The 27,248-nt window shown below is 37.4% G+C and overlaps 1 protein-coding gene across 1 annotated transcript in view; it reads left to right on the top strand.

The window, feature by feature from the left end:
• The first annotated feature begins 3,431 nt into the window (after positions 1–3,431).
• Positions 3,432–27,248, top strand: part of LOC150094424 (ketohexokinase-like) — a 103,255-nt gene continuing 79,438 nt past the window's right edge. Inside the window, exon 1 of the mRNA XM_090412314.1 lies at positions 3,432–3,548. Coding sequence (XP_090268440.1) covers positions 3,454–3,548 — 95 coding nt within the window. The 5' untranslated portion in view covers positions 3,432–3,453. The remainder of the gene's footprint in view (positions 3,549–27,248) is intronic.

A 27,248-nucleotide genomic window follows, 5' to 3' on the forward strand; every position in this document is an offset into this window, starting at 1 on the left:
GTCACATAAGGTGGGAAAACCCTGTAACTCTCTGGAATCATGGCCACTGTGAACGCAAGCCGAACGAAATAGTGCTCGGACGGACCGAGCTAGGCCAGAGGAGATCACAGGTATCATATATTGGCGATCATTGCAGATGCTCAGTCATAGGTCGTATGCAATCTGTAGTGTGTATTTTCAAATCGTTTACTCAACTCGGTCCTCCACCAAGATTAAACTTCAGTGCTCTCCTCCCTCCCAAGATTAAATCCTGAGTGCGCCACTGAGTCTGAGTGCGTTAACAATTAGGACTGTTATTTCGTCATTCCACTGAGGTACTGATTTTCTTCTATCGATATTTAGATTTTTGGTTGTTCTGAGTGTTTGGTCGCTGGACTTTTTCAGACTTGATAAAAGTGCAAAAAGCAAGGAAGTTTATATCAGCTTGTGCTGATGCCCAGATGGCTAGGTTGTTATAAGCTGAGCTATTGTTCGCCGATTCCATTAAAATAATGTTATGAGATTTGGCATGAAGATTCTCTTTTTAATGCTTTTACAAATATCTCTAGAATGGTTTTGTTGGTGAAGTACTTGGTATTAATGCAACGGTTTATGTTGTGTATTCCATTCAGATTTGTGTTACTGATGATGAAACTTAATATGCGATAATCAAAACAGCTTTCCTCTTCCTTGCATCTCACTCTGAAACTCGGGGTAAAATAGGTTCATTTGCTATTGTCAAATCAATGAAGCTGCTTCGTCTGTTATTTTCAAATGATGGGGAATTACAGTCGTTAAGTATGTGTAAGGAATTTGATGCTAAAAACTCTTCCAGATTTTTTCCTCTATTGTTTGTGCTCTCGTTAAACCATAAAACCGAATGGGCGTTACTATCTATTCCAAGAATTAGGACATGGCTGATGGTAAAATTCACGATGTTGCCCATTTCTTCGAAGTCGTATTTTATGTCAGTGTGAGTCTAGATACATATTCACAGCGAAAAGTTTTAATTCTACGATACGTTATTTCGATAAGTACCGAGTCCTCGTTATTGTGCTGAGAAATCAATGTTGCCTCGACTTCATAGTTCACCACGAGTTGCAGCACTTTTCTTTTTGATCGTTTGGAAAGTATTTGATAATTAGTTGAAAAGTCGCATATTTTGTTGTTGATGTTGTAGGGTTTTTGTTCTAGTCCTATATTTTTTCTATTTATGAGTTCTGTTAAGTTATTTACAGCCTTGATAGAGCGTTGAAGATATTTATTTGCAGGCATGCCAGGGAAGTAGTGCTATTTCTACTAACTTTATTATTGTTTTCGATAATCTATGTTTTGAATTTTTAGATGTCTATAGTAGTTGTATGTCTGGTAGTCTTTGCTTAGTACCATGTGTTTGCAGTCGTTTTTGGTTTTGACGTGCTTGTTATGATTTCGGCAATTTATGCAGTTCATGTCTGACTTATTTTGTGGGCACTCGCTGAACTTATGTACTTTAGAGCAGAATGGACAGGTGTTTTTTTCCCCCTGCAGTCTCGTGTATGATGGTGGAATTTATTGCAGTTAAAGCACCTCAGAATGTTTACGTAGTCTGCACAATGGTATATTCTCCAAAGCATTCTGACACCGGTTTTCAACAATTTGTTCCTCACAGTTTAATCAAATTCAAACAAAAAACGAACAAGGTTCTCTTGTTCGTTTTTTTTATTTGTCATGATGAATTGCTCTGTCATCTTTGTATCTTTGTATGCAAAAAGAAGAACTCTTCTTTTTGCATACAAAGATACAAACTGAGTCAATTGCATTGTTTGTATCAGTTTCACTGGGAATGTTATCATTATCATTATTATTATTATTAGTCACCTCCAGGGAGTCCAAAGACTCATCGAGGGAGGGCACCTAATCTACATCTCTCCATCTCCGTCATCATCTACACCAGCGCCATTTATTGCCTACCACCACCACTAGTATTTCCACAGACAATCACAAACATCCATGCCCACGACAGGATTCGAACCCGCAGCCTTTTGGCTGGAGAGCGGATTACCAAACCACTCTCCACTCTACTAACCACTCCAAGGGGTTAGCGTATCCACGTATTATATATAATTAGCCTTGGAATTTACTGGGATTTGCTACTAGCGTGTCTTTGCATTCCTTACAGATTTCGTTATGTAGTACGTCTATGTGGGTCTTTTCTTTGGATTCAATTAAGACTCCTCTGTTATTAATACTTTTCATTTTTGCGATACCGATTTTGTTTTTTCTTGGGTTTATTTATTTTTGATGATATTTTTAGTTTCTTTGCTGTTTAGTTGAGCTGTCGGTTTCACTATTAATTTATAGCGTGGACTGTTTTTAGATTCGTCTTTGTTTTTAGCATTGTTTTTAACGACTTGCTCATATAGCTCAGTAGGCTGAACTAAGTTAGCCTGTTCCTGCTGGTTTTTAGTAGATTGTAGTTCTTTTGATACTTTTCTATCATTTTTCATTTTATTGAATACCTTCGTTAGTTGACTCACTGCAATTAGTATGTCCATTTTTAAATGTGTGTGTGGGCGTGCGCGCGCGCTGAAGACAAGCTAGCAGAGAACTTTCAAAATATTTACTGAACAGGATTGAGCTCAGTTTGAACATCTTTTTCAAATCCGAAGGCAGAGTGAATTCGCCTGTTGACAAAGATGCCGAAAGCTATTAATGTCCATCAGACACTACAAGCGTTTCCATTGCTCGGTTAAAGACCAGGCTTCTAATCCCGTTTAGAATTTAAAGAATCTTTACAAGAATTTTTCAATTGAAGATGAGTTAGGCAGTTTGAAACTGGAGTGGATATGGTTTTTCCCCCTGAAAACTGCTTTTTTCTTCCCACAAAATAGGCAAACCAGCCAAAAGAACACAAGCAATTTACATATGTACATATGTAGCAGAAAGGATTAACTGCGCTATCAAATGCATTAAGCAGGTTTCTATGCAGCCAATGTGCTACTTGTCTCTGAATAGGTCACTGAGCTTAACACGAAAGGGAGGATGGGATGAATAGGTGAGGCAGTTTTCTACCAATGCTGATATGGCATCACTTGACAATGCTTGTTTCGAAGTACTTGTGTTCTTTTCCAAGTGCTATCGACGATAAACAGACGTACTATGTATATTCTCCTCTACGGCTATATGTATGTTAAGTTGATATAAAGCAGTATATGCCACGTACAGCCGAAATATACATACCAGTGCATTTCATTCTTATCAGGAAATATCCTAATACATAGTTCAGCATTGTACAGAGTCAAGTTACCATAATAATTGCAATTCACCATGCTTTCTTTATATTATATATTTATTTATTTTTAAAAAGCTGGAATAGTTTCAATCAGTGCCGTTATGTGTCATGACATTATAGTCTCTTAACTTTAGCAGACGACTTTTCTGTTGACCTTTCGTAATAATTTTGTCGCTAATGTAAGATATTTCAGGAGAGAAATGTCTATCGACAAGAAACTTTTGTGTGTAGGACGTGCTTGCTTGGATGTTATTATGGTCTGCAAATCTTTTCCGGAAGAAGACAGTGATATTAAGTAAGTTTTTATACACTTTTTTTTTTTTAAGTGATGAATAACGAATTTGATGAAATGTGAAATACTGTTCTCTCTTTTTTTAGAGGATTTGCACGAATGCCTCTATGAGTTTATGACAACGTGTATATTTTGATTTTGATTTTATCAGCATATCCTGTGGGACGTTGGTCGGCATTCTATTAGTGGGAGTAGAATAACATATATATATATATATATATATATATATATATATATATATATATATATATATATATATATATGTGTGTGTGTGTGTGTGTAGAAAGTTTTTTACCTTGGGTATAATATATGTTAAAGATACCAAGTTATTTTAAATATAAACCTGGTTTTTTTACTCCATTTCCCAAGTAAGCAAACAGACAAGTCAGTCAAGTTTGCGCCTGCAAGTGTTGCAAGTCTAGCTGACCCTACACGTAGTGCAAGTCCCAGGTAACTCGTGGTAAAGGGAGTAAAAAAAAAAAAAAAAAAAAGTTTTATATTTAAAATAACTTGGTATCTTTAATATATATATATATATATATATATATATATTCATTTTAACTATATATAATGTACATATATATATATATATTCATTTTAACTATATATAATGTACATATATATATATATATATATATATTCATTTTAACTATATATAATGTACATATATATATATATATTCATTTTCACTATATATAATGTACATATATATATCCTTATATCCTTATAAGGACTGGCTTAAAGGGGCAAAGCAAGAATGCTTTTCATATTCCCCGTAATCTGTAGAGGACAGTGTAGGGATAAGGTGTTATTGAGCAATTAAAGCTCTGATCATGGCAGGAGGGTAACAGCAATAGCCGAGCCTCAGTTAGAACTTCATTGGCTACAGCATTGCCATCCATTACCCTCCAAGGGTATTGGATTGAATGATATATTCATTTTAACTGTATATAATGTACATATATATATATTCATTTTAACTATATATAATGTACCTACTTTTTTTAAACGATATCTGAAGTAACCTGAGCTTCGTTAATTTAATCAAATTTCTCGAAAATAATTCCTTTATTATTATTGTATAGGCATTTCGATGGAGTCCGAGACATCATCGCGGAAGATCCACAGTAAATATTATTCACACGATATATGTCGCATTTCTTAAATGCATTCACAGACAGACTTCCTCAGCCAACTCATTACACCCATTCACCAATCTTAAAGCAAAAAAAAAAAAAAAATTACTTTGTCCTTATTAATTACATTCTTATACAGCTTTCTGGGGGTAACTTTCTTGTTCTCTTCTCACTTGTCATATATTCGAAAATTTCTTCTGCATCAGTTTCATGTAACCCACTTCAGTAATAACTTACACATTCCTATCATATCCCTTCTTTTCCATCATGACTAAACTTTCTACCTACATTCTTTCCACATAGTGAGCCTTCCAGGGGCTTGTGACCTTCCTGGTCACTTTCTTCTCATCTCTATCACTTCTTCATCACCAAGAAAGCCTGATGATTACACTTTTGCATACGTAACATATGGCCATATCAAAACCTTAAAAAAAAGCATCATTACTTCACTATCTCTTGATTACTTGAATTTTAAAGAAAACATTGAATTTAAGTAATCCTTTGAATATTTTATGGCCACTTTTGTAATATGCCATCTGAAGCCTTATCAGTTTCCTGTATCCATTTCTCAGTGTTATACATGTGACCTTTTCATCAGTTAAAATCGAAAAACCCGTTGAAACAGGTTGTGTATATTGGTTACATTGTGGTAGAGATTTCAGCCCTACAAAAAAAAAAAAAAAAAAAAAAAAACATAGGAAATTGGTAATTAAATGCATTAAAAAAATCTAAAAGGTCTCAAACTTAATGAAATGATATAAAAAAGTAGTCGTTTATGTGGGTTTAAATCCCACCTAAAATATAGTTGTTAATGAAAAGAACAAGCTTAAAAGCTGTAGGCTTCTTTAGCTTGCTGTTTTAATTGAGAAAAAAGGTTCAGCAGCCTAGTGTGCTTAGGCTTAAAAATTAAGAATAGTGGTTTAGGGTTTCTTGATCCATGGTCTTGGAACCAACTACAAATCCATAGCTAATATCTATATACTACATCTAACCTTTCCCTGGAGACCCAACAATTTTTAATACTACTTCAGTCTCACCTCATTCCATTAGTAAATATAGTAACAGTGGTGTTCAGGGCAGTGAAAATCATCAACAGTGTATGTGAATGTATGTGTCTTCTTGTGTACATATTGCAAGCTTGGTTGGCCAGGTGGATAGCATTTCTGCTTTCCAACTATCAAGTTGGATTTCAATTCCATTTTGACACAGATGTTGAGAATGTCATAAGGCGATACAGTTTTTATCTTCCTGTTACCACCACAATGCTTAATGGAAGCCTGAAGTTTGTTGAAAAAGTTCCTTTTTTAATTTTCAGATAATGTACTCTTAGCCCGCCAACTATATATATATATATATTAAATATTTTAATAATAATAATAATATATTAAAATGTTTTCATGACATTGCTATAAGTACTAAAATAAATATCATGGAAAATGGAGGGAGAATTCAATATATCACTATTCAGTATATATGACTGTTATTCATAATACATTTATAATAAGATTTGAAGTGTTGCAAATTAATATATATTTTCAAATTATATATAATTTATCATTCAAGTTATTTTTCATGTGACATGACTTGAGATATCCCCTGCATACACTTTCTTTCTTAATAAGATAGGACTAAATAACTCTCAAAAACCTTGGTTAGAGCTAATCCAAGCTAAATTTTCTCCCAATATCTCAGCCCTATTTCAGTTCACAATGAACTCAGGTTATTTCGTTTGGCAAGGAAAATTCTAGAAACAAATAGAGGGAACAGCCATGGGTTTACCACTCTCCCCTTGGCCAACTTTTTTATAGAGACTTTTGAAGAGAAAGCCTTAAACTCTGTCCCACAAAAACCAACCACATGGCTTCGCTACGTTGATGATGTGTTCACTATTTGGCCACATGGCTCTAATACACTCCTCTCCTTCCTAACACACTTAAACAACCAACACCCCAGAATCAAGTTCACCCTGAAAAAAGAGAAAAACAGCAACTTCCCTTTCTTAGACACACTAGTCACCTGCCAGCCTGATAGAAGCTTGGTTTTTTCAGTTTATAGAAAACCCACCCATACAGGCAGATACATTCACCAACAATCCTCTCCCCCTCATAACAATATGGAGTTATTAAGACACTACACGACAGGGCTAAACTTATCTGTTCAAATGACAATGCCCAACCACAGAACTAAACCACATCCTCAACACTTTCTCAGCCAGTGGCTACCCCCCCCCCCAAAAAAAAATCCAAAAAATATTGAAACCAGAACTCCCCCCCCCCTTCACAACAACGATTACTCTAAATCTATTACCATTCCCTACATCCGAGGCACCTTGGAAAAAATTACCAAAATCCTAAAAAAAACATGACTTGACCTCGTGTTACAGACCATATAGAAAATTGGCATCCCTTATCCACTCCACTAAAGACCAACCACTTCCCCTAGACCTACCTGGTGTTTACCAGGTCCCTTGCAGCTGTAAGCTGTCCTACTTTGGCTAAATAGGCAGGACAGTGAATATCAGAATTTCAGAACACAAGGACTACATCCGGTTTCACTAGTACAGCCACTCTGGTCTTACAGACCGTGCTCTGGATACATGCCACAGAATACAGTGGAAGAAAGCCACAGTAATACATCGTAGTAAATTCAAATTTGAAACGCTTATCATGGAATCAGCCTCAGCCCTAAGAAACAGTCGAAACCTCAACAAATTTGGTTGCACGAGACTGTCCCAAATTTGGGAGACTTACATCAGAAGACCTTCAGCCCATTGGCCATGAATACCTACATAGCCCACTAGGGGGGGGGGGCACCATCAGGACTTTTAGGAGAAACAATAGCTTCCTGCTTCGTCCTCATTTACTGTGTGTAGTGCCTGCATGCACGTCTTTATTTTAAGTTCCTGTGAAGATGGCAATGTGATGCTGAAATATTGGAAATATAGATTAATGTTTAATTTAATTTATATCCTGTGTACGTTGTAAATTCCTTAAATTATTTAATAACCATGTATTGATATGATATATTTTGATCACCTTTTGCATTTTTCTGGGCATGCTTTCCACCATTATGCGATAATATGAATTAAGTATTTCAGACCATTCTCCTTCAGTATGACTACATTCCATGTAATTTGTTAGATTTACTTGGTCTGCACTTACTATCCATTTCATCAAGTACTCTGTTAATTAAGATTGGGATGCTATGCAGGTCAATCAATTTGTCTGCATAGTTATTGTCAAACTATGCAACACCTCAAATATTACATATGTAGTGTTGTGTTGGGGATAACAGTTTGATCCATAAAATTTACTATGTAGGAAGCATTATATTATTCAGAGATGCTATATATATTTTAATATTCTGAGCACTACATACAAAGAGTAGTCTATATGGAGAAACAGCTCTAGACCATTCTGTTTGCCATCAAACTTAAAAGTGGAGTGAGTGATGTATTTCCCCATGATGTTTGTTGCATCCAACATGCTAATCTGATCAGAAAAGCATGTAGCATGAATTGTTGCTGCATAGCATGGACCAGTTGTTATTATTATTGTTATTATTATTATTATTACTTAACACCTCCAGGTAGTGCACATCGAGGGAGGGCACCTACTCTACAACTCTCCACCACAGCTACCTTCATCATCTACACCAACGCCATCTACTGCCAAACACTACCACCACCACCACTAGTATTTTCACAGACAATAACAAACATCCATGCCCATGGCGGGATTCGAACCTACAGCCTTTTGGCTGGAGAGCGGATAAGCTAACCACTCGGCCAATCAGGCCAGCAATGTTCTTTACACTAGTATAGTTAGTATAGCATGTTAATTACCAAATAAGCAAGATATGGCTAACGGATATGATAGACTCTCAAATAGTCTATCACACATGGAAAAAGAGAATGTAAGGGATATTCTGCATGTTATTATTGCAATAATTTTGTGTTTATTTTTTATTGTAAATTTTGCCCATGAACGGTAGTAACTTATAGCTCATTAGTACTAAAGGTGACCAAGGAACAGATAATCTGGAAACTATGGGCTACATACCAAATATGAAACTTTTTCTCTCCACTTCAGTCCTTTAGTAAGTAAGGTGGTGGTTTAGTCCTTTAGTAAGGACTACATCCGGTTTCACCAGTACAGCCACTCTGGGCTGGCAGACCATGCCTTAGATACCCACCATAGAATTCATTGGAAGAAAACTAAAATCATACACCGCAGCAAGTTTAAGTATGAAAGATTATTCAAGGAATCATCAGCAGCTCTAAAAAACGTTCCAAACCTCAACAAATTTGGGTTCATGAAACTACCCCAAATTTGGGAGACTTACGTTATGAGAACTTCAGCCCAACGGCCAAGACAACCAAATTAGTCTGCCAGAGGGCACCATTAGGACTTTAGGAACAATATTAGTTTCTTGCCTTCTTCCTCATTTGGCTTTTGTTAGTGCCTGTGTGCACATACCATATTTTTATGTTCCTGAAGATGGCAACGTGACATTGCCAAAATATTGAAGTTACTCATTAAAGTTGCCTTTAATTAATATCCTTTATATGCGTTGTTAATTCCGTAAGCTAATTACCAGTTATTTCTCTATGTGGGTTCTTACCAGTTTCTCTTATTTCATTGTTACATTTTGAAATGGCAAAATGAAATAATCAATTTTTTAGAATACAGAATAAAGAAAAGTTACAATTGAAGAAATGAAATGAAGAATGGTATGGCAAATGAAGTACTGTATTTGTAATCTAGATTTATTTTGTGTGGGGGGGGTTGGAGAAGATAGTTGGAAGAACTAACAACACACCATCATTTCTTGTATTGAATAAAATTCATGAGATATTTTTCTGCTAAATGGAAATGTCCTGCAAGCAGAATGTGAAAGTGATCTGATCTGTTATATAACTGTGAGTACTTTTTACTGAGTTTTCATATGCTTGCAAGATTTTTACTGAAAGAAGTTATTCCTAATGAGTTTTCATATGCAGATTTCAATAATAGTCACTAAATTTTGAAAAGTCTCAGTTTCTGGATACAAAACATTTGTTCTTGTTATGGCACATATATTCTGAGAAATATCATATTCAAAACAGTGATTTATACATTTAAATTTTATTTATTTATTTTGTTCAGTGCATTTAAATGATACGCTTAAAGTTTAAAAAAAAACTTATATAATATCACCATGCAGATTATATACCAGATGTCACTTAAGTGTCAAAGCTAGATAACTGGGAGGAAACTTCACATTGCTTTTAAGTAATGGCAATTCAAGACTTAATTAACCAAATTGCTCTCTCTCTCTCTCTCTCTCTACTTAAATCAGAAATAAACATTATGGTTTAGCATCATGAGATTTCATGCCAGCTGGGACATCACTCAGTCAGCTACTGAAATAAACCTAATATCAGAAGAATTGAGGATAGGAACTAATAACATAAACAGTATCAATGGAAAAGAAATTAAACTTGCAGAAATGGTATTGTTGAGATGAAGATGAAAACAGGTGAGATCCTACTAAATAATAAATATAGAATGTTTATTTAGGAAATAATGATTATGGAAAGGAAGGAGTAGTAATAACATTCATTTTCAAGCATGAAGATTAACTTCTTGATTTGAGGGTGGTTTTGAGTTATGTGGTCAGGCTTCTAAACAGGGAATTGGGTAATGAAAATCTGAGGTACCATATGCACTTATCTGTGCATATGGTACCTCAGAAGGTTTTCGTAAGGCAGGAGCAAGAGAAATTTTTAATTCAATAGAACAGGCACATAAAATAGAACAACTGACATAAAGAAAATAGAAAATCTTGTCATTGTTGCAGAGGACTAAACAGCAGAGTAGGAAACAATGCCCAGATAATAGCTTTTCCAAATATTTTGGAAAAATTTGGAGACAGAGTAAAGCTAATAATAATGGTTAGGACCTGCTGGATTTCTGTTCAGAACATGGACTTGTTATTACTAACACAAATTCACATGGACAGGAGATGCAAGAAATGAGAAAAGTCTTATTGACTAGGTTATTGTTGATAGCAGTATTTTCATACAGGTTCATTGCACAAGAATATACAGAGAATTTGAAATAATAATCACTTAGTTTTAAGTAGGATAAAAATGAACATCACAGTGAAAGAACAATATGTAAGAAAGTTTTAAAAAGAGTTAAAGTTGAGCAGCTTTTACAGGTGAACTGTAGACTGAACTATGCAAACATTATTCAACAAAAATGAAACAATTCCAACACGAGAACCAAACTTTGCAGTCTCAGTGATAAACTCTGAAGAAAACATTGCATGATTCAGCTGGGGAGGCATGTGGTGAAGTTGTTTGCAAGCATAGAAACATAAGAACACTGACGTGGATAACAAAAAGTAAAGAGCAGTCATGGATAAGAAGAAAACATGCCAAAAGTTTCTAGGAATTAGTCTCCAGATGCTCTAAAAGAATGCAGATAAAAAATGTAAGAGAGTAAACTATGTGTAAGAGCTGGTGTTGCACCACCTCACCTCAGTCCTGAAGATATTTTCAGGTGCAAACTTTGTTTGCTTAAACTTGAATAAAGGATTCAACTAAATTTATTATAGTCTAACCAAGTGAATAAAATTATTATTATTATTATTATTCAGGCCTCCATGGAGTCAAAAGACTCATCGTGGGAAGTCCTTCCTAAGAACATAAAGTCTGTCAAGACTCATCGAGGGGAGGTCCCGCCTAAGAAACACAAAGTCTATCATACCACTCTTTAAACTCATTGACCGTTCTCGCTCCCACCACTCCATCAGGAAATGCATTCTACCGTTCAACTACCCTCCACGCAAAGAAACCACTCCTTACCCTCTTGCTCACAGTTTCTTTCGTAACTTCCAGGGATGGCCTCTTGTCATCACTCCTTCCCGCTGTTCAACCAAGCGAAAGAACTCCCCAGTGTCAACCCTGTAACCACCTCTCAACAGTTTAAAAGTCTCAATCATATCACCTCTCCTTCTTCTATCCACCAAACTCTGCAGTCCACATTCCCTCAGCCGATCCTCATAACTATCCTTGTACAGTCCCGAAACCATCTTTGTCATCTGTCTTTGTATCCTTTCCACAGTTAATTTATCCCCTTCAAATCCTGGGGACCAAATCTGAGAACAATAGTCCAAGTGTGGTCTGATCAGAGACTTATACAACAGAATGATAACCCTCTTATCTCTGCAGGTCAGTGTCCTTCTCATAATTGCAGCAATCCTCTGTGTTACCTTTACTACCTTTGTAATATGTCCCCTAAACTTCAGGTTTCTATCAATCGTCAACCCCAGATCTCTTGTCTCCCCTACTTCCTCCAGTATAACTCCTCCCATAGAGTATGGGAGGAGTTATACTGGAGGAAGTATGACTCCTCCCACAGGGCTCAGTACTAGGAACCTATATTGTTTAACCTTTATATCAATGACATTGCAAGGGGATATTCAGTTATTTGCAGATGATGCAAAGCTGGGAAGGATTATTAGTAATAGTGCAGATGTGGTAGCCCTGCAAGAGGATTTAAATAAGCTAGATAGATGGGCAAATGAATGAGGGTGTCAGTTTAATGCAGCAAAATGTAAGGTTTTGAGGTTTGGGCATTAAACTGATACCCCCATTCATTTGCCCATCTATCTAGCTTATTTAAATCCTCTTGCAGGGCTACCACATCTGCACTATTACTAATAATCCTTCCCAGCTTCGCATCATCCGCAAATAACTGAATATCCCCTTGCAATCCACTGGCAATGTCATTGATATAAAGGTTAAACAATATAGGTTCCTAGTACTGAGCCCTGTGGGACCCCACTTGTAATCCTCTGTCTCCTTGAAACTGCTCCACCATACACAACTCTCTGATACCTATCAGACAGCCAATCCTGAATCCAGTTGACCAATCTGACATCCAGACTCATTTGCTGCAACTTAAATATCAGCTTATCGTGTGTCACCCTGTCAAATGCCTTCGCTAAGTCTAAGAAAATTGCAGTATATGCCTTTCCCTCATCTAATGTTCTTGTAACTTTATTATAAAAGGCTAGCATATTTCTAAAACAAGAGTGCCCTTTCACAAATCCATGTTGACTCTCACAGATAACATTACCCTCATCTGCCCAACGCTGTATACGGTCCCCCACTACTTTCTCCAAAATCTTAACAACTACTGATGACACACAGACTGGCCTATAATTAGACACTTCCAGTCTGTTACCACCCTTATGTAAAGGCATTATCTTACCTTCCTTCCATTCCCTGGGCACCTTTGCCAAAGCCAGACTTTCATTGAAAAGCCAGGTTAAAGGCACTGTCAGTTCCCTAGCACATACTCTCAAAACTCGGGGTGAAATACCATCCAGTCCCACAGCTTTACTGACATCCAGAGTACTCAGTATCTGAAACACACTCTCCTCCTGTACTTCTAAACCTCGAACCAGCCCTATCCCTCTAGCATTAAAACTGACTCCTCTAGGATGAAATACTCCAATAAAGTGTTCATTGAACAATTCCACTATGTCCTCCGCATCAGTCACTCTATTCCCATTTTTATCCCACAGTATCATTCTTCCACAGTCATTTCTCCTCCTACTGGCCGCATAGCTAAAAAATTCCCTAGGATTTTCTTTGGATCTTAGGGCCAATCTCCTCTCATATTCCAGTTTCGCTTTCCTTACCACACTAGTCACTCTTCTGGCCTGTGTCTTATATTCTTCATGCATTTTCTCTTCACCTGTCTCCTTATCTCTCTTCCATAGCCTCTTTTTCACATGCAATTCCTGTTTAATATTGTTTGTCATCCACTTTACTCCAAATTGTGTCCTCTTCTTCATTCGTGGTATACAACTTACCATTGCTGCTAACAAATATTCTTTCACAATTTCCCACGCACTAATGATATTCCGGCCTTCCAATTCCTCCCTCCATGAAACTTCCCAAAGTTGACGTCTAAGACTATTATAATCACCTGCATTATAATTCCACATAAGTTCCCGTCTCTTTGATACTCCTGCATGTCTATTCATTTTCCAAGTCTAAACCATATGGTCACTCTCTCCAACTTGTGGGAGAGATGTCAACTCGGTTATTATCAACTCTTCTGATGCTATAACGAAATCCAAAACTCTTGAACCTCTTGTTCCCTCTGTTACATGTTACCTAAGACATTTGTCCCTCAAGAATTCTAGAAATTCCATTCCCCTATTGCTACATGCATCTTCCTCTCTCCAATTTATACTACTGTAGTTAAAATCTCCCATAACAATCATTCTTCTTGCACTTGCCAAACTTAGCTGTGTAAACATCTCCTGGGCCCCATCCTCTGTGCTCCTGGGTCTGTAGCAACACCCCACTAAATATCCTGTCTTGCCTACCTCTACCTCACCATATGCTCTCAAAATCATTTGTCTCACTTCCTTCCAAAGCTTCCACTCTTAGAGGACATAGGTCATCACTTGTCATAAGCAGTACCCCACCACCATGCTTTTCCCCTCCTATCCTGATGAAAAATGCTATACCCAGCGACTTCTGTACCTGTTGTTATATCCCCTTCTGTCAACCGTGTCTCAGTGATCGCAATAATTTTTGGCCAGGCTGATGCTATCTGTGCCACCAATTCCTCTCCCTTATTCCAGATACGCCTGGCATTAGTATAATGCATATAAATGCCATTGTTTCTATACCCAAAAAAACCTTCTGTACACACCCAAGACTGGCTTGGGTGTGTACAGAACCTCTATGATGTAAGAGGTGAAGGATCTTCCTCAGTCATAGCCGACAGGAATCGAACCTAGGACACTCCTTCCCCAGGCATATGGTTGCGAAGCGCAGAGCCACCACCTGTTGGGAACTCGTATAGGTAAATATGACCTCTCCTATTGCTTCTGCTTTAGTATCTCCACGTTTGGGGTCTGCCTCCCACTGACGAGACCTCAATAAAGGTCGAAACCGGTCTGGGTAGTGGCCCTTCCCTTAATGCATAGCAGTATACATGTCCGCAAGGAGATGTGCTTTGCATTATGGGAGATACTGAGACAAGGAGTGATGAGTGCTTGGTCTACCTTTGCTCAGAGTTGCCTGGTGTTGCACCACCTTACCTCAGTCCTGAGGATATTTTCAGCACAAACTTTGTTAGCTTACACTTGGATAAAGGATTAAACTACTAAGGATTAACTACTCTTGCACATAATTTATTATGTGCAAGAGTAGTTAAAAGTTATAGCAGGATTTCAGTTAAGAACATAGAAGATAAAAATCAGGATGGTGAAACGATGTTCTGGAAGCTATTGAAAAAGCTTAGAAATGAAGAAATGGTACCATAAGAGGAATTCAAAGATGATAAAGGTTACATGAAAACTGAAGATAAAGATATTCAAGGTGTCTGGGGTAATTACTTTGAAAGACTGTTAAATGCAACAAGTAGTAACAGAATAGTATAGAAAATATTCAAGAGGAATGCAAATAGGAGTACATATCATACTTTTATTATTATTGTACGGGCACTTCCATGAAGCCCAAAGACTCATTGCGGGAGAATACTCAAACTGTCCACACAATCTATCATACCTCTCCTTGAACCCATTAACAGGCAAAGCACTCACAACTGATCTTGGCAACCCATTCCACTCATTTACAACTCCCCAAGCAAAAAATTCTAGTCCTCACACCCTTACTAACCACACCTTTATTCAGTTTCCAGGGATGACCTCTGTTCTGGTTCCTTTCAGCACTCCAGCCAAGTGCTGAAACATTTCCCATGTTTTTATCATATCCCCTCTTTTTCTCCTATCAACCAACTTTTGCAATCATGTACCCTCGATCTATTTTCAAAAGAAATATTACACAGACCACTTGCCATCTTGGTCACTCGCCTCTGAATCTTCTCTGCTGCTTCCTCATCTCCAAGAAACCCAGAAGACCAGACCTGAGCCAATAATTAGTACCCAAGGACTTGAGGTAGAAGAAGTGATCAAGAGCCCAAAATTGTCAACCAGAAGTGTTCAAATGTGGAGATATACAAGTTGTGCAGCAGCTACATTAATTCAGCATGCCTAATCAGAAGGTTAAAATTCTAGATGATTGGAGTAGAGCTCTCGTAGTTTCCATCTATAAAAAGGACAATAAAACTGGATATGAGAATTACAGAGGAATTTATTAAGTGTTCCAAGTAAGAATTATGTAACCATACTTGAGAAGAAGCTAAAAAAAAATTAAACAAGAGAAACTGGGAAAAGATCAAGCTGGGTTCAGGCCAAATAGAGGTTGTCAGAGTCAGATTCTCATGAGCAGTCATGGGAATATAGCAAGGATCTGCAATAAAATTGAATTTTTTAGATTAGGAAAAGCTTCTCAAAATGCTACAATTCAGGGGCGTGCCAGTAGTTGTCCGGCGCTTGTCTGCAAAACTTTAGTTGCCCCCCCCCATAAAAAAAACACTTTATAAAAATGTTATTTTTAATATTTGATGCCAATAAAGAGTATTTCATTTTGAATTTTATCTCCTAAATATTATTAAAGTCAGGATCATTAGCTACACGTCGTGTGTGTTCCGATATACAAGGATCAAACTTTTCTAACATCTCAATGTATTTTTTAAAAAATTGCCATTGTTGTGATCGTAAGCTTATTACTTTTACCACGAAGAGCTAGATTTTATTTGCCTAAAAACTGTACTACAAAAATTATTATTTTTATAACTTCATAATAATGTTTCCTTTCATTATCTAAAACTGTTTGTTGCAAATGATCAATATAAGTTTTATTTTTTAAGGATGTAATTAATTCTGTCCATTTTTTGTAATTTTTCAAATGATTTCAATTTTTCTCATGATGATTCAAGTACATTGCAAGATGTTGCTTATATTATTATTATTAAACAAGACCTCATGGAGTCAAAGACTCATCTAGAAGGTCCTTTTATCTCACACACATCTCATCATACCGTGTCTTAAACACATTCAAACTCCTTGCAGACATCACATTCTCCGGCAAGGCATTCCAATCACTCACAACTCTGCACGAAAAAAACCTGCCTCTCACTCCCCTACTCACACCCTCTTTATACAGTTTCCAGGGATGACCTCTGGTTCTCCCTTGATCTCCCACTATTCTCTGTAGAACTTCTCCACCATTGATCCTATAACAACCCCTTACCAACTTGTAGGTCTCTATCATATCTCCCCTCTTCCTTCTCTCCACTAGACTCCGCAAATTACATCTTTTCAATCTTTCCTCATACTCGACATTCCAGAGGTAAGAAACTACCTTAGTCAGTCGCCATTGGACCCTTTCCAACATCTCTTCATCTTTCTGAAAACCAGGTGACCAAATCTGGGCACAATAGTCCATGTGCAGCCTAATCAAAGCCTTTTACAATGGAACAAGAATCTCCCTACTTCTACACGTCAGTGTCCTCTGCATCATTCCCAGAAGTCTTTGTGTTGTCTTCACAATTTTGACGATGTGTCCCCTAAATTTTAGATCCTTATCCACTATCACCCCCAGATCTCTTATTTTCTCTACTTCCAACAATATATTCTCGCCAAGCATAAATTCTGCATCCCATCTTTGTTTTCCAAATTTTAAAACCTTACATTTTGCAACATTGAACTCGCATCCCCATTTCTGTGCCCAATGACTCAATTTATTCAAGTCTTCTTGCAAGGCCACAACATCCTCACTACTCTTTATAGTTCGTCCCAACTTTGCATCATCTGCAAACAACTGAATATCTCCATCCAAATCTTTGCCAATATCATTAATACACAAGTTAAATAGTAATGGCCCTAAAACACACCCCTGAGGCACTCCACTAGTGACTTTCCTTTTCCTGGATATTGCACCCCTATACACAACTTATTATTACCTATCAGATAGCCAGTCTCCAATCCAATGCACTAATCTAATATCCAACCCCATCTGCTCTAGTTTGACTGTCAACTTATCAAGAGGTACTCTATCAAAAGCTTTTGCGAAATCCAAGTGTATTACTGTGTATCCTTCTCCTCCGTCCAAGGAAGCAGTCACTTTATTGTAATAAGTAAGTAGATTACTAAAACATGACCTCCCTTTAGCAAATCCATGCTGTCCATCAAAGATTATACCACTGTTGTCAACCCAACTCTGGATCCTAGTTCTCACAAGCTTCTCCAACAACTTAACCACAACACCTGACACACAGATAGGCCTATAGTTTGATGCTTGAGTTCGATCACCTCCTTTATGAAGTGGCACAATCTTGCCCTCCTTCCACTCTTTAGGGATATGACCAAGTGCAAGACTCGTATTAAAAAAATATGTCAAGGCAGGTCAACTCTCTGGCACATTCCTTCAGAATACGCAGTGATATATTATCAAGTCCCACAGCCTTATTTACATCTAGTTTACTCAACTCCCCAAACACCTCTTGCTCACTTACAGTCAGTCTCTCCTCCCCATCATCAACTGCTCTTAATCTCTCCATGAAGTCACATTCACAAGATTGAAAGATCTTTATGAACTGCTCATTAAGTATCTTCACCACACATTCTGCAACAGCTGTCTTTATACCATTTCCTCCAATCAATGTCATCCTTCCATAATCATTCTTTCTTTTGCTGGCTACATATCGAAAGAACTCCCTAGGATTCTTTTTGGCTTCGTTAGTTTACTGCTGTTCATACCTCTCTTTAGCTACTCTCACCAACCAAGTCATCCTCCTTGCCTAGTCTTTGTAAACCTCATGAAATTGGTTAATTCTACTTCTCTTATGCTGCCTCCACAATGCCTTTTTTCTCTGTATTGCACCCAGGTAATCACCTCATGGTCACTTTCACCAATTGGTGGGTGATTTGACACCTCATTGATAATTACATCCTCTGATGAGATGACCAAATCCAAGACCCTTAATCCTCGTGTGCCCTCTGTTACGTATTATCTGAGGTAGTTATCCCTCAAAAACTCAAGAAACTCATTTTCTTTACTTCCAGTTGCTATCTCTTCATTCTAGTCTATATTGCCATAATTAAAATCACCCATAATGATCAACCTTTTCCTATTTACTTGGCTAATTTGATTGTACATTTCATTATCACCACCATCCACATTACCTGGTCTATAACAACATCCCACTAAGTATTTGATTCCATTCACCTCTATCTCACACCATACTGCCTCAAAACCACTGAGATTATTTCCCTCTTGCATCTCTACTTTATATGGACATAACTCTTTCTCTATCATCAATAGCACTCCCCCTCCATTATTACCCCTTCTGTCCTCACGAAACACATCATACCCTTCCATCTCTATTCCTGTCAGGATGTCATCCTCTTCCAACCATGTTTCACTTATTCCGACAATCTCTGGGTGCACAGATGCAATTAGTGCAACCATTTCATCCGCCTTGTTTCTTATACTTCTAGCATTGGTATACAAACATAACAACTCGTTTCTGGATCTACAGCTAGTTCCACTGATGCCACTCACTCGATATGATCTCTCCATGCTGGACTGGGGCCATTTCCCTTTCTGCTTCTTCATTTTAAAACCCTTCTCAATTCTAACTGTTTCCTCTTGATCCCCGGTCATCCCATTCCTTTCCTCTCTACACATGCTCTCACCTCCTCTCAGAGCATCCACCTTTCTCACGCTGTGCACCCTTGTCCACCCTGAGCCTCCCCGTTTCCCTGCTCCTCTTGCACACCGATTCTCTCATTTTCTATACTCATACCACTCACTTCCCCATTTATAACCACCTCTTCAATCTCTCCTGTCTTACTCTCCTGCTCTTCCACATCACTCCCCTCCCGATCTGATTCATTCTCTCTATTCACTTCTCTGCTTTCCAGCAGCAGTCTCTCCAAGCAACTCACACCATAACCACTCAAATGCAATCCATTGCTCCCATACAGCTCACTTCATCCCTCAAACTCATTCCACACATTAATAAACTGTACTCCCATCTCCTCACACATTTCAGCCAGAATATCATTCATAATCCTTGCTCTCTGCCTCATTTCACCACAATCATACCTAGGCAACACACTGACTACCCTTCCTATCACACTATTCTATCTTTCCAAGCAGTCTCCTGACATTCATTTTGACATGCTCTTTGTTCTCTCTCTAATCATTTGTACCAATTAATACAATTAACTCTTTTGCTCGCTCCCGCCTCATATTCAATGCCTCAATCACTCTACTCATTTTACCGCCTGGAAAACATACCTTGTGCATTTTATCCTCTAGTACACCTTTAATAATGGAGTCGCCATACAATGCCACTCGCTCATCTTTCGTTAACTCTTTCATGCCATCATGATTTATTTTAATAGTTTTGACTGAATTCTCTTAATTTCATTCCGCATCCATTTCATTTCTTGCTTCATCCAATCCAATTCACCTTCCGAACCTCACAACACATTCTCTCTATCATTAAATCTTTCTAACTTTCTAACTCTCGACCCCCTCTTCTCACTTTCCCTCTCATTCATCCTTTGTTTCCGTACTTTCGGTCCAACATACGTCCAACTTTCACTATCATTCTCACTTTCACTCTCATTTATCTTTCTTTGTTTCCGTACTTTCGGACTAACATGCGTCCAACTTTCGCTATCATTCTCGTAGACAGGCATATACGTTGGTCATGCATTATTAAAACACTTAAGGAATAGAACAACGTAGTTAAGGATATAAATTAAATTAAACTTTAATAAATATTTTCCGATATTTTGGCAACGTCGCATTGCCATTTTCTAAAGGAACTTACAAAAAAGTTACGTGCACGTAGGCACTGCAACACAGAAACTGGGAATGAAGAGATGAAGCTATTGTTCTCCTAACAGTCCTGATGGTGCCCTCTAGCGGGCTAAGTAGGTGTTCTTGGCCATTGGGCTGAAGGTCTGCAGATGTAGGCCTCCCAAATTTGGGGCAGTCGCATACAACCAAATTTGTTGAGGTTTTGAGAATTTCTTAGGGCTGAGGCTGATTCCATAAAGAGTCTTTCAAATTTGTAGTTGCTACGGTGTATCACTGTAGCTTTCTTCCACCGTATTCTGTGGCGTGTATCCAGAGCATGGTCCGCAAGCCCAGAATGACTGTATTTGTGAAAACGGATGTAGTCCTTGTGTTCCAAAATTCTGATATTCGCTGTCCTGCCTGTTTGGCCAAAGTAAGACAGTTTACAGCTGCAAGGGACCTGGTAAACACCAGGAAATAATGGCCAGCTTTGATGTGTCCTCTTTATTTACAAATGTCCCACTCAAGGAAACTTTAGAGCTAATCCAAGCTAAATTTTCTCCCGATATCTCAGCTTTATTTCAGTTCACAATGAACTCAGGCTATTTCATTTGGCAGGGAAAATTCTACAAACAAATAGAGGGGACAGCCATGGGTTCACCACTCTCCCCACCCTTGGCCAATTTCTTTATGGAGACCTTTGAAGAAAAAGCCTTAGCCTCTGCCCCACAAAAACCAGCCATATGGCTTCGCTACGTTGATGATGTGTTCGCTATTTGGCCACATGGCTCTGAAACACTTCTCTCCTTCTTAACACACTTAAACAACCAACACCACAGAATCAAATTCACTCTGGAAAAAGAGAAAAACAACAGCCTCCCTTTCCTAGACACACTAGTCACCCGCCAGCCTAATGGATCCTTGGTTTTCTCAGTTTACAGAAAACCCACCCATACAGGCAGATACATTCACCAACAATCCCACCACCTCCCCTCACAACAATATGGAGTAGTGAAAACACTATACAATAGGGCTAAACTAATCTGTTCAAACGACTTGTCCCTAAACACAGAACTAAATCACATCCTCAACACTTTCTCAGCCAATGGCTACCCCCCAAAAAAATCCAAAAAATATTAGAACCTACAAACCACAGATCCCCTCCCCCCACAACAAGGATTACTCTAAATCCATCACCATTCCCTACATCCGAGGCACCTCGGAAAAGATTACCAAAATCTTAAAAAAACATGACCTGACCTCCTGTTACAAACCTTACAGAAAATTGGCATCCCTTATCCGCTCCACTAAAGACCAACCACTTCCCCTAGACCTACCTGGTGTTTACCAGGTCCCTTGCAGCTGTAAACTGTCTTACTTTGGCCAAACAGGCAGGACAGCGAATATCAGAATTTCGGAACACAAGGACTACATCCGTTTTCACAAATACAGTCATTCTGGGCTTGCGGACCGTGCTCTGGATACACGCCACAGAATACGATGGAAGAAAGCTACAGTGATACACCGTAGCAACTACAAATTTGAAAGACTCTTTATGGAATCAGCCTCAGCCCTAAGAAATTCTCCAAACCTCAACAAATTTGGTTGTATGCGACTGCCCCAAATTTGGGAGGCCTACATCTGCAGACCTTCAGCCCAACGGCCAAGAACACCTACTTAGCCCGCTAGAGGGCACCATCAGGACTGTTAGGAGAACAATAGCTTCATCTCTTCATTCCCAGTTTCTGTGTTGTAGTGCCTACGTGCACATAACTTTTTTGTAAGTTCCTTTAGAAAATGGCAGTGTGACGTTGCCAAAATATCGGAAAATATTTATTAAAGTTTAATTTAATTTATATCCTTAACTACGTTGTTCTATTCCTTAAATGTTTTATTAATTTCGCTATCATTCTTCTCACTTTTACTGTCATTCATCGTTCTTTGGTTCAGTACTTTCGTTCCAACATGTGTCCAGCTTTCGCCATCATTCATTCTTTTTTCGCTATCATTTATGCTTTCGATTTTTTTTACTTGCGATTTTTGCATCACGCCATTTCTACTTTCATTCGTTCTCTCAATTTCGTTTCTTTCCACCTCACTTTCGTCCCTTTTAACATCCGTTACAGTTGTCAAATCGCTCTTTTTCTTTTTTCCTGATTTTTTAACATTTTTTTGCCTCTCTTTCTCACCATCCCTCTCATTCACACGTGCACTCGCGACACAATCGGTACTAGCACTTTCTGTCATTAATTTCATATTCGCATTCATCAGTTCCTCGTTCAGGTCACACTTCGCACACACCCTTCTTCCATCTGCATTAAACATCCACAAATCATTTATGTAATCGAAGAAATGCATATAACAGACCTCACACTTAACGAAACGATTGAAATCTAAATTAAAATCATGGAATGAAAATGCCGCTGCCATTTTTTTTTTTTTTTCTCTGCAGGTTACTAGGTCTAATAATAATGATTTCGTAATTTAGTTTAGGCAAGGAAAAACCCACACACTAATAATATCGGTAGTGTACAACGTTTGATTTTTCAAATGATTTCAATTTTTCTCATGATGATTCAAGTACATTGCAAGATGTTGCTTATATTCTGCTGATAACAGCAGAATATAAGGAATATTTTTCCTGTTTTGAAATTAAAGAAATTATTACAGTTTTTTGCTTCATTTATCAAATTAACAAAACTTTGTTCTCATATTAAAATTGTTGTAGTGCCCATGGAGTCAACGGATTCATTGCAGAAGTCTCCCCCCCCTCTAAGTAGTATAGCACCTGTTGTACCTTTGCTTAAATTGCATTAATTGCTCTCTTGCCACCCTCTCAGCCAGTAAATTTAAATTCCATGCAAAAAGTGAAGGTGACATTGTTGAACTGTTTAACGATTACTTTATCTTGGTTTCAATTTGGTGTGAACAAGTGCTGTTTCTATAGGATGGGTTGGATGGATTACAAGTGAATGAAAGGAATATTTGAAATATTAAGTACTCTGGATGTCAGCAAGGTAGTTCATCTGGATGAGATTTTGCCACATTTTATGGGAATGTGGCAAAATCTCATCCAGTAATTACTGTCACTTCTAACGAAGTGACAGTAATTACTGTCAACCAGTTACAAAGAGTACTACAGATTAGGAAGATGATAGGTTAGGATAGTGGCATTGCATAAAGGTAGTCCTAACATGGAATCTTACAACTATAGACCAGTTTATATTTCTTCAAAAGTAGAAGTTAGGATTTTGAAAAACATTGTGAAGGGCTCATGCACAGAAATAGATGTCAATTAGGCAGATTTTTTATAGTGAGAAGCATGGAATTGCTTTACTAATCTGGTTAAATTTTATTACAAGCTTTATAGAACCAAACAAGGAGGAAAATGCATATATTATGATGTATCACACTTGCCTCAAGTTAATATTTAAATTATAATAAATGGGATTAGATATTTGGCTGACCAATATCAAATACATTTTTTTTGGGGAAGTGGTATCAGGGAAGGTAATAAGTGAGGTTTTGTAACTTACAAAACTGGGTTGTTTATTCTTTATGTTGATGATAATGGATAGTAGAAAGAATGCAGTTACTTTCAGATGATATGAAACTGTGAAGAATTATCCCAATGTAGTGGCTCTTTAGGAGGATTTAAATAGGCTTGAAACGTGCTTGCCTAATGACTGGGATACTAGTTTAATGTCACTAAGTGTGACATTTTCCATCTCTTAGAATCCCAGGTTTAACCTGGGATTCTAAGAGATGGAAATCTGTATGCTCTTTTTCGTGGTTATATTGGCAGAAGCAAGAGGTCTTTGGATTATGGTCAGCAGAGATTTGAATTCAGGAGACCCATTGCATAGGTAGATTGCTGTCATGGTGAAACGAGACTGGGACATAAAGATGTGATGGTGCCATTGTACAGAACCTCAATCATACCATACCTTGACTTCTGTATGCAGATCTGGTTGTCTGTATTTCAGAGGGATGAAAAAGGATATAGTGGTTAAAAATGATGTTACACCCTGATATCTTAAGAATGTAAAATTCTCAGCTATCATGGTGTAACATGAAGAATAAATAAAATAAATAAATAAAACTCTGCATAAAAGATAACAGTTGAATTAATAAAAAAAAGAAAAGATTCTTGCATCCAATAAAATATATAAAATATTAAGGTTTTGTTAAACTAACTAACAAAAGAAAGAATATATTAATATTGTGATATGATTTAAAAGAGAAAATTTAAATAAGACAGAAAAGGGATTAGTCATAAAAGATGGTATGTGAGAGGCTAGAGATTAAGTTGTTAAGTAAATTCATAGAAAAATTTTGGAAAGGGGATTAAATTAGAGGCTAGCAAAGGAAAACAACAGACTATCGCTCAGGGCTGATTCCCGGATTGAAACATCGTTACGGGCTTGCCGATCAAAGGACGTTTGGCAGAAAAACGCCACCCTAATTGGTCGGTGAAGTAAAAACAAGTAGGGGCGGAGAAAAGAAGTTAGAAAAAGTGCCGTTAGGAGAACAGGTATAAAAGGGTTGGACCCCCCCCACACGAGGCTTTTCTTGGTTTTGGTTTTGATTCTGTTCCAAGGGAGTCCTTCGCGCACTCTTTCGTAGGGATTTCACGGGATTTTCCTGAGTGGCGAGAAAGGGGTTATATCTCCACGCCACAACACGGAAACGAAAGTGAGCGGGATTTCGATTCCGTATTTCCTAAATAAGAAGCGAAGAATGCCATAAAGTCAAGGAAAGGGAAACATATTCTTTGTGTTTCGACTTCAGTGACAACTACGAGAAGGGGAAAGAAGTAAAGAAATCGACGTCCACGTGGCGAGTTGCACAGCCGATTAGATGATTCAAAAAGTGTCCTGAATTACGAAAGTTTAAGACCGTGTAAGCATAATTCAACTCCAAAAGGAACGTAGGAGAAGCAGATTGTCGAAGGGGTCACATCAAGATAGTTCAATCAGAAGAAGGTAAAGGTCCATATGAAAAACCCAAGAAAGAAAGGTACTGTAAAATATATCTAATGTTAACTAAAATTTGTATGTGATAAGTATCATTATTCTAATACGGAACTGTTGAAGTGACCAAGGAAAATTTATACTAGGACTTTAGTATCTGACAGAATATATTAAAAGTAAGCTGGCTAGTGTTAATGTTATGTGAATAATTAAGTGTCCTGAGAATTTTGCATGTCTATTGTAATGTATTGGAAAGTTAAAATGTCATAGTTGTTAGTGCAGAAAAAGGTTTAGTTAATCTGCTTAAGTTTGAATAGCTAAATAGTGTGAATTAATCTTATTTGTCCATGTCAAATGAATTTACGTGTTGAATGTGTATGGCGGCATGATCGTAATACTAGTTATGTGTTAGTGCAGTAAATGGTTTGGTTAATCTACTTTAGTTTGAATAGTTAAATAGTGTGAATTAATCTTATTTGTCCATGTCAAGTGAATTTATGTGTTGAATTGTTTTGGCGGCATGATCGTAATACTCATTATAGGATCATAGCCTAATTACTTGTAATAAGCTAATGTTAGTTTGCAAGTATTTAGTTTAGCATAAAATTGAGTGATCATAAAAATTGAATTGTACCATGTTAGGGAATTTAATAAACCTTTGGTCAATGATAAAAGAGTTGTCTGAAATTGCTGTCCAATGCACCACTTGAAAAATACGAACCTAATCACGCGGGAAATTAATGTTAAGAAACGAGATAAAGTGTCACGACTGCAACATTGTTTCACTTTCAGACATATTTGAGTTCTTTCTCCTTGTTTTTGTATATAATATCTTAAACTAAATATCCCAAAAGGCGCAGTATAAATACAAATATTAGGGGTACTAAGGGGAGAAATAACTTAGATATTGGTATAAGTTTTGGTGATATCTCGAGCGTAGATATAGAAGAAAATAGATAAGAGGAAATTATAAAATAGAATAAAAAGCGTAAATTGGGACACAACATAAATGGTGCAGCCAGTAGGATATAAAGTATAAGAAAGTTAATAGAATAGAATAAGAAGAATAGGTTACAACAATGATAATATCAAGATTTTGGAATATCAGCTAATCAGCTTAGAGGACAGATTGAGATAATGTAATCTACACAATGGGTAGATAGAATGAGAGAGAGAAAGAATATGATTGAAATATATTAGCTACTGAGAGGTGTGTGCCAAATAGATACTGGTGAAACTTTCCATATAGGGTCGATAGTCTCATTGTGGTTGGTCTCATTCAGTTAGCAATATATCTTACAGACATTCATTCACACTCTAAGCTTCAAAATATTGATCATACCTTGCCTCCATAAGTTGTACAACAGAATGAGAGCTGAGTTCTTCACAAGTAATTCAACTCTGTGGGATCCATTATGGAGGCAAAGTATGATCAATGTTTTGGAGCTTAGAGTGAATGAATGTCTGTAAGATGTATTGCTAACTGAATGAGACTAACCACAATGAGACTATCGACCCCATTGGGATTTGTTATAATACGTGATAGCACGTTTAGTCTAATTAACTGAATAAATGTTTCACCAGATTCTAATAATAATTTAATTAAAGATACCAAGAAATTATATACTTGGTTTAATCCTTTATCCAAGTGTAAGCAAAACAAAGTTTACACCTGAAATATAATCAGGATTGGGGCAACTCATAAATAGAAGCTAATGAATTCACATCACTTGCCGTAGTATCCCATAATGCAAAGCACATATCCTTACGGTTATGTATAATGCTATGCATTATGGGAAGGTCACTACCCAGACTAGTTTCGACCTTTGAGGTCTCGTCAGTGCTAGCCAGACCCAGA

The sequence above is a fragment of the Typopeltis vanoorti genome, chromosome 22, assembly GCF_054136105.1.
Source record: "Typopeltis vanoorti isolate ZY-2024b chromosome 22, IOZ_Tvanoo_1.0, whole genome shotgun sequence".
NCBI classification, from domain to species: domain Eukaryota; kingdom Metazoa; phylum Arthropoda; class Arachnida; order Uropygi; family Thelyphonidae; genus Typopeltis; species Typopeltis vanoorti.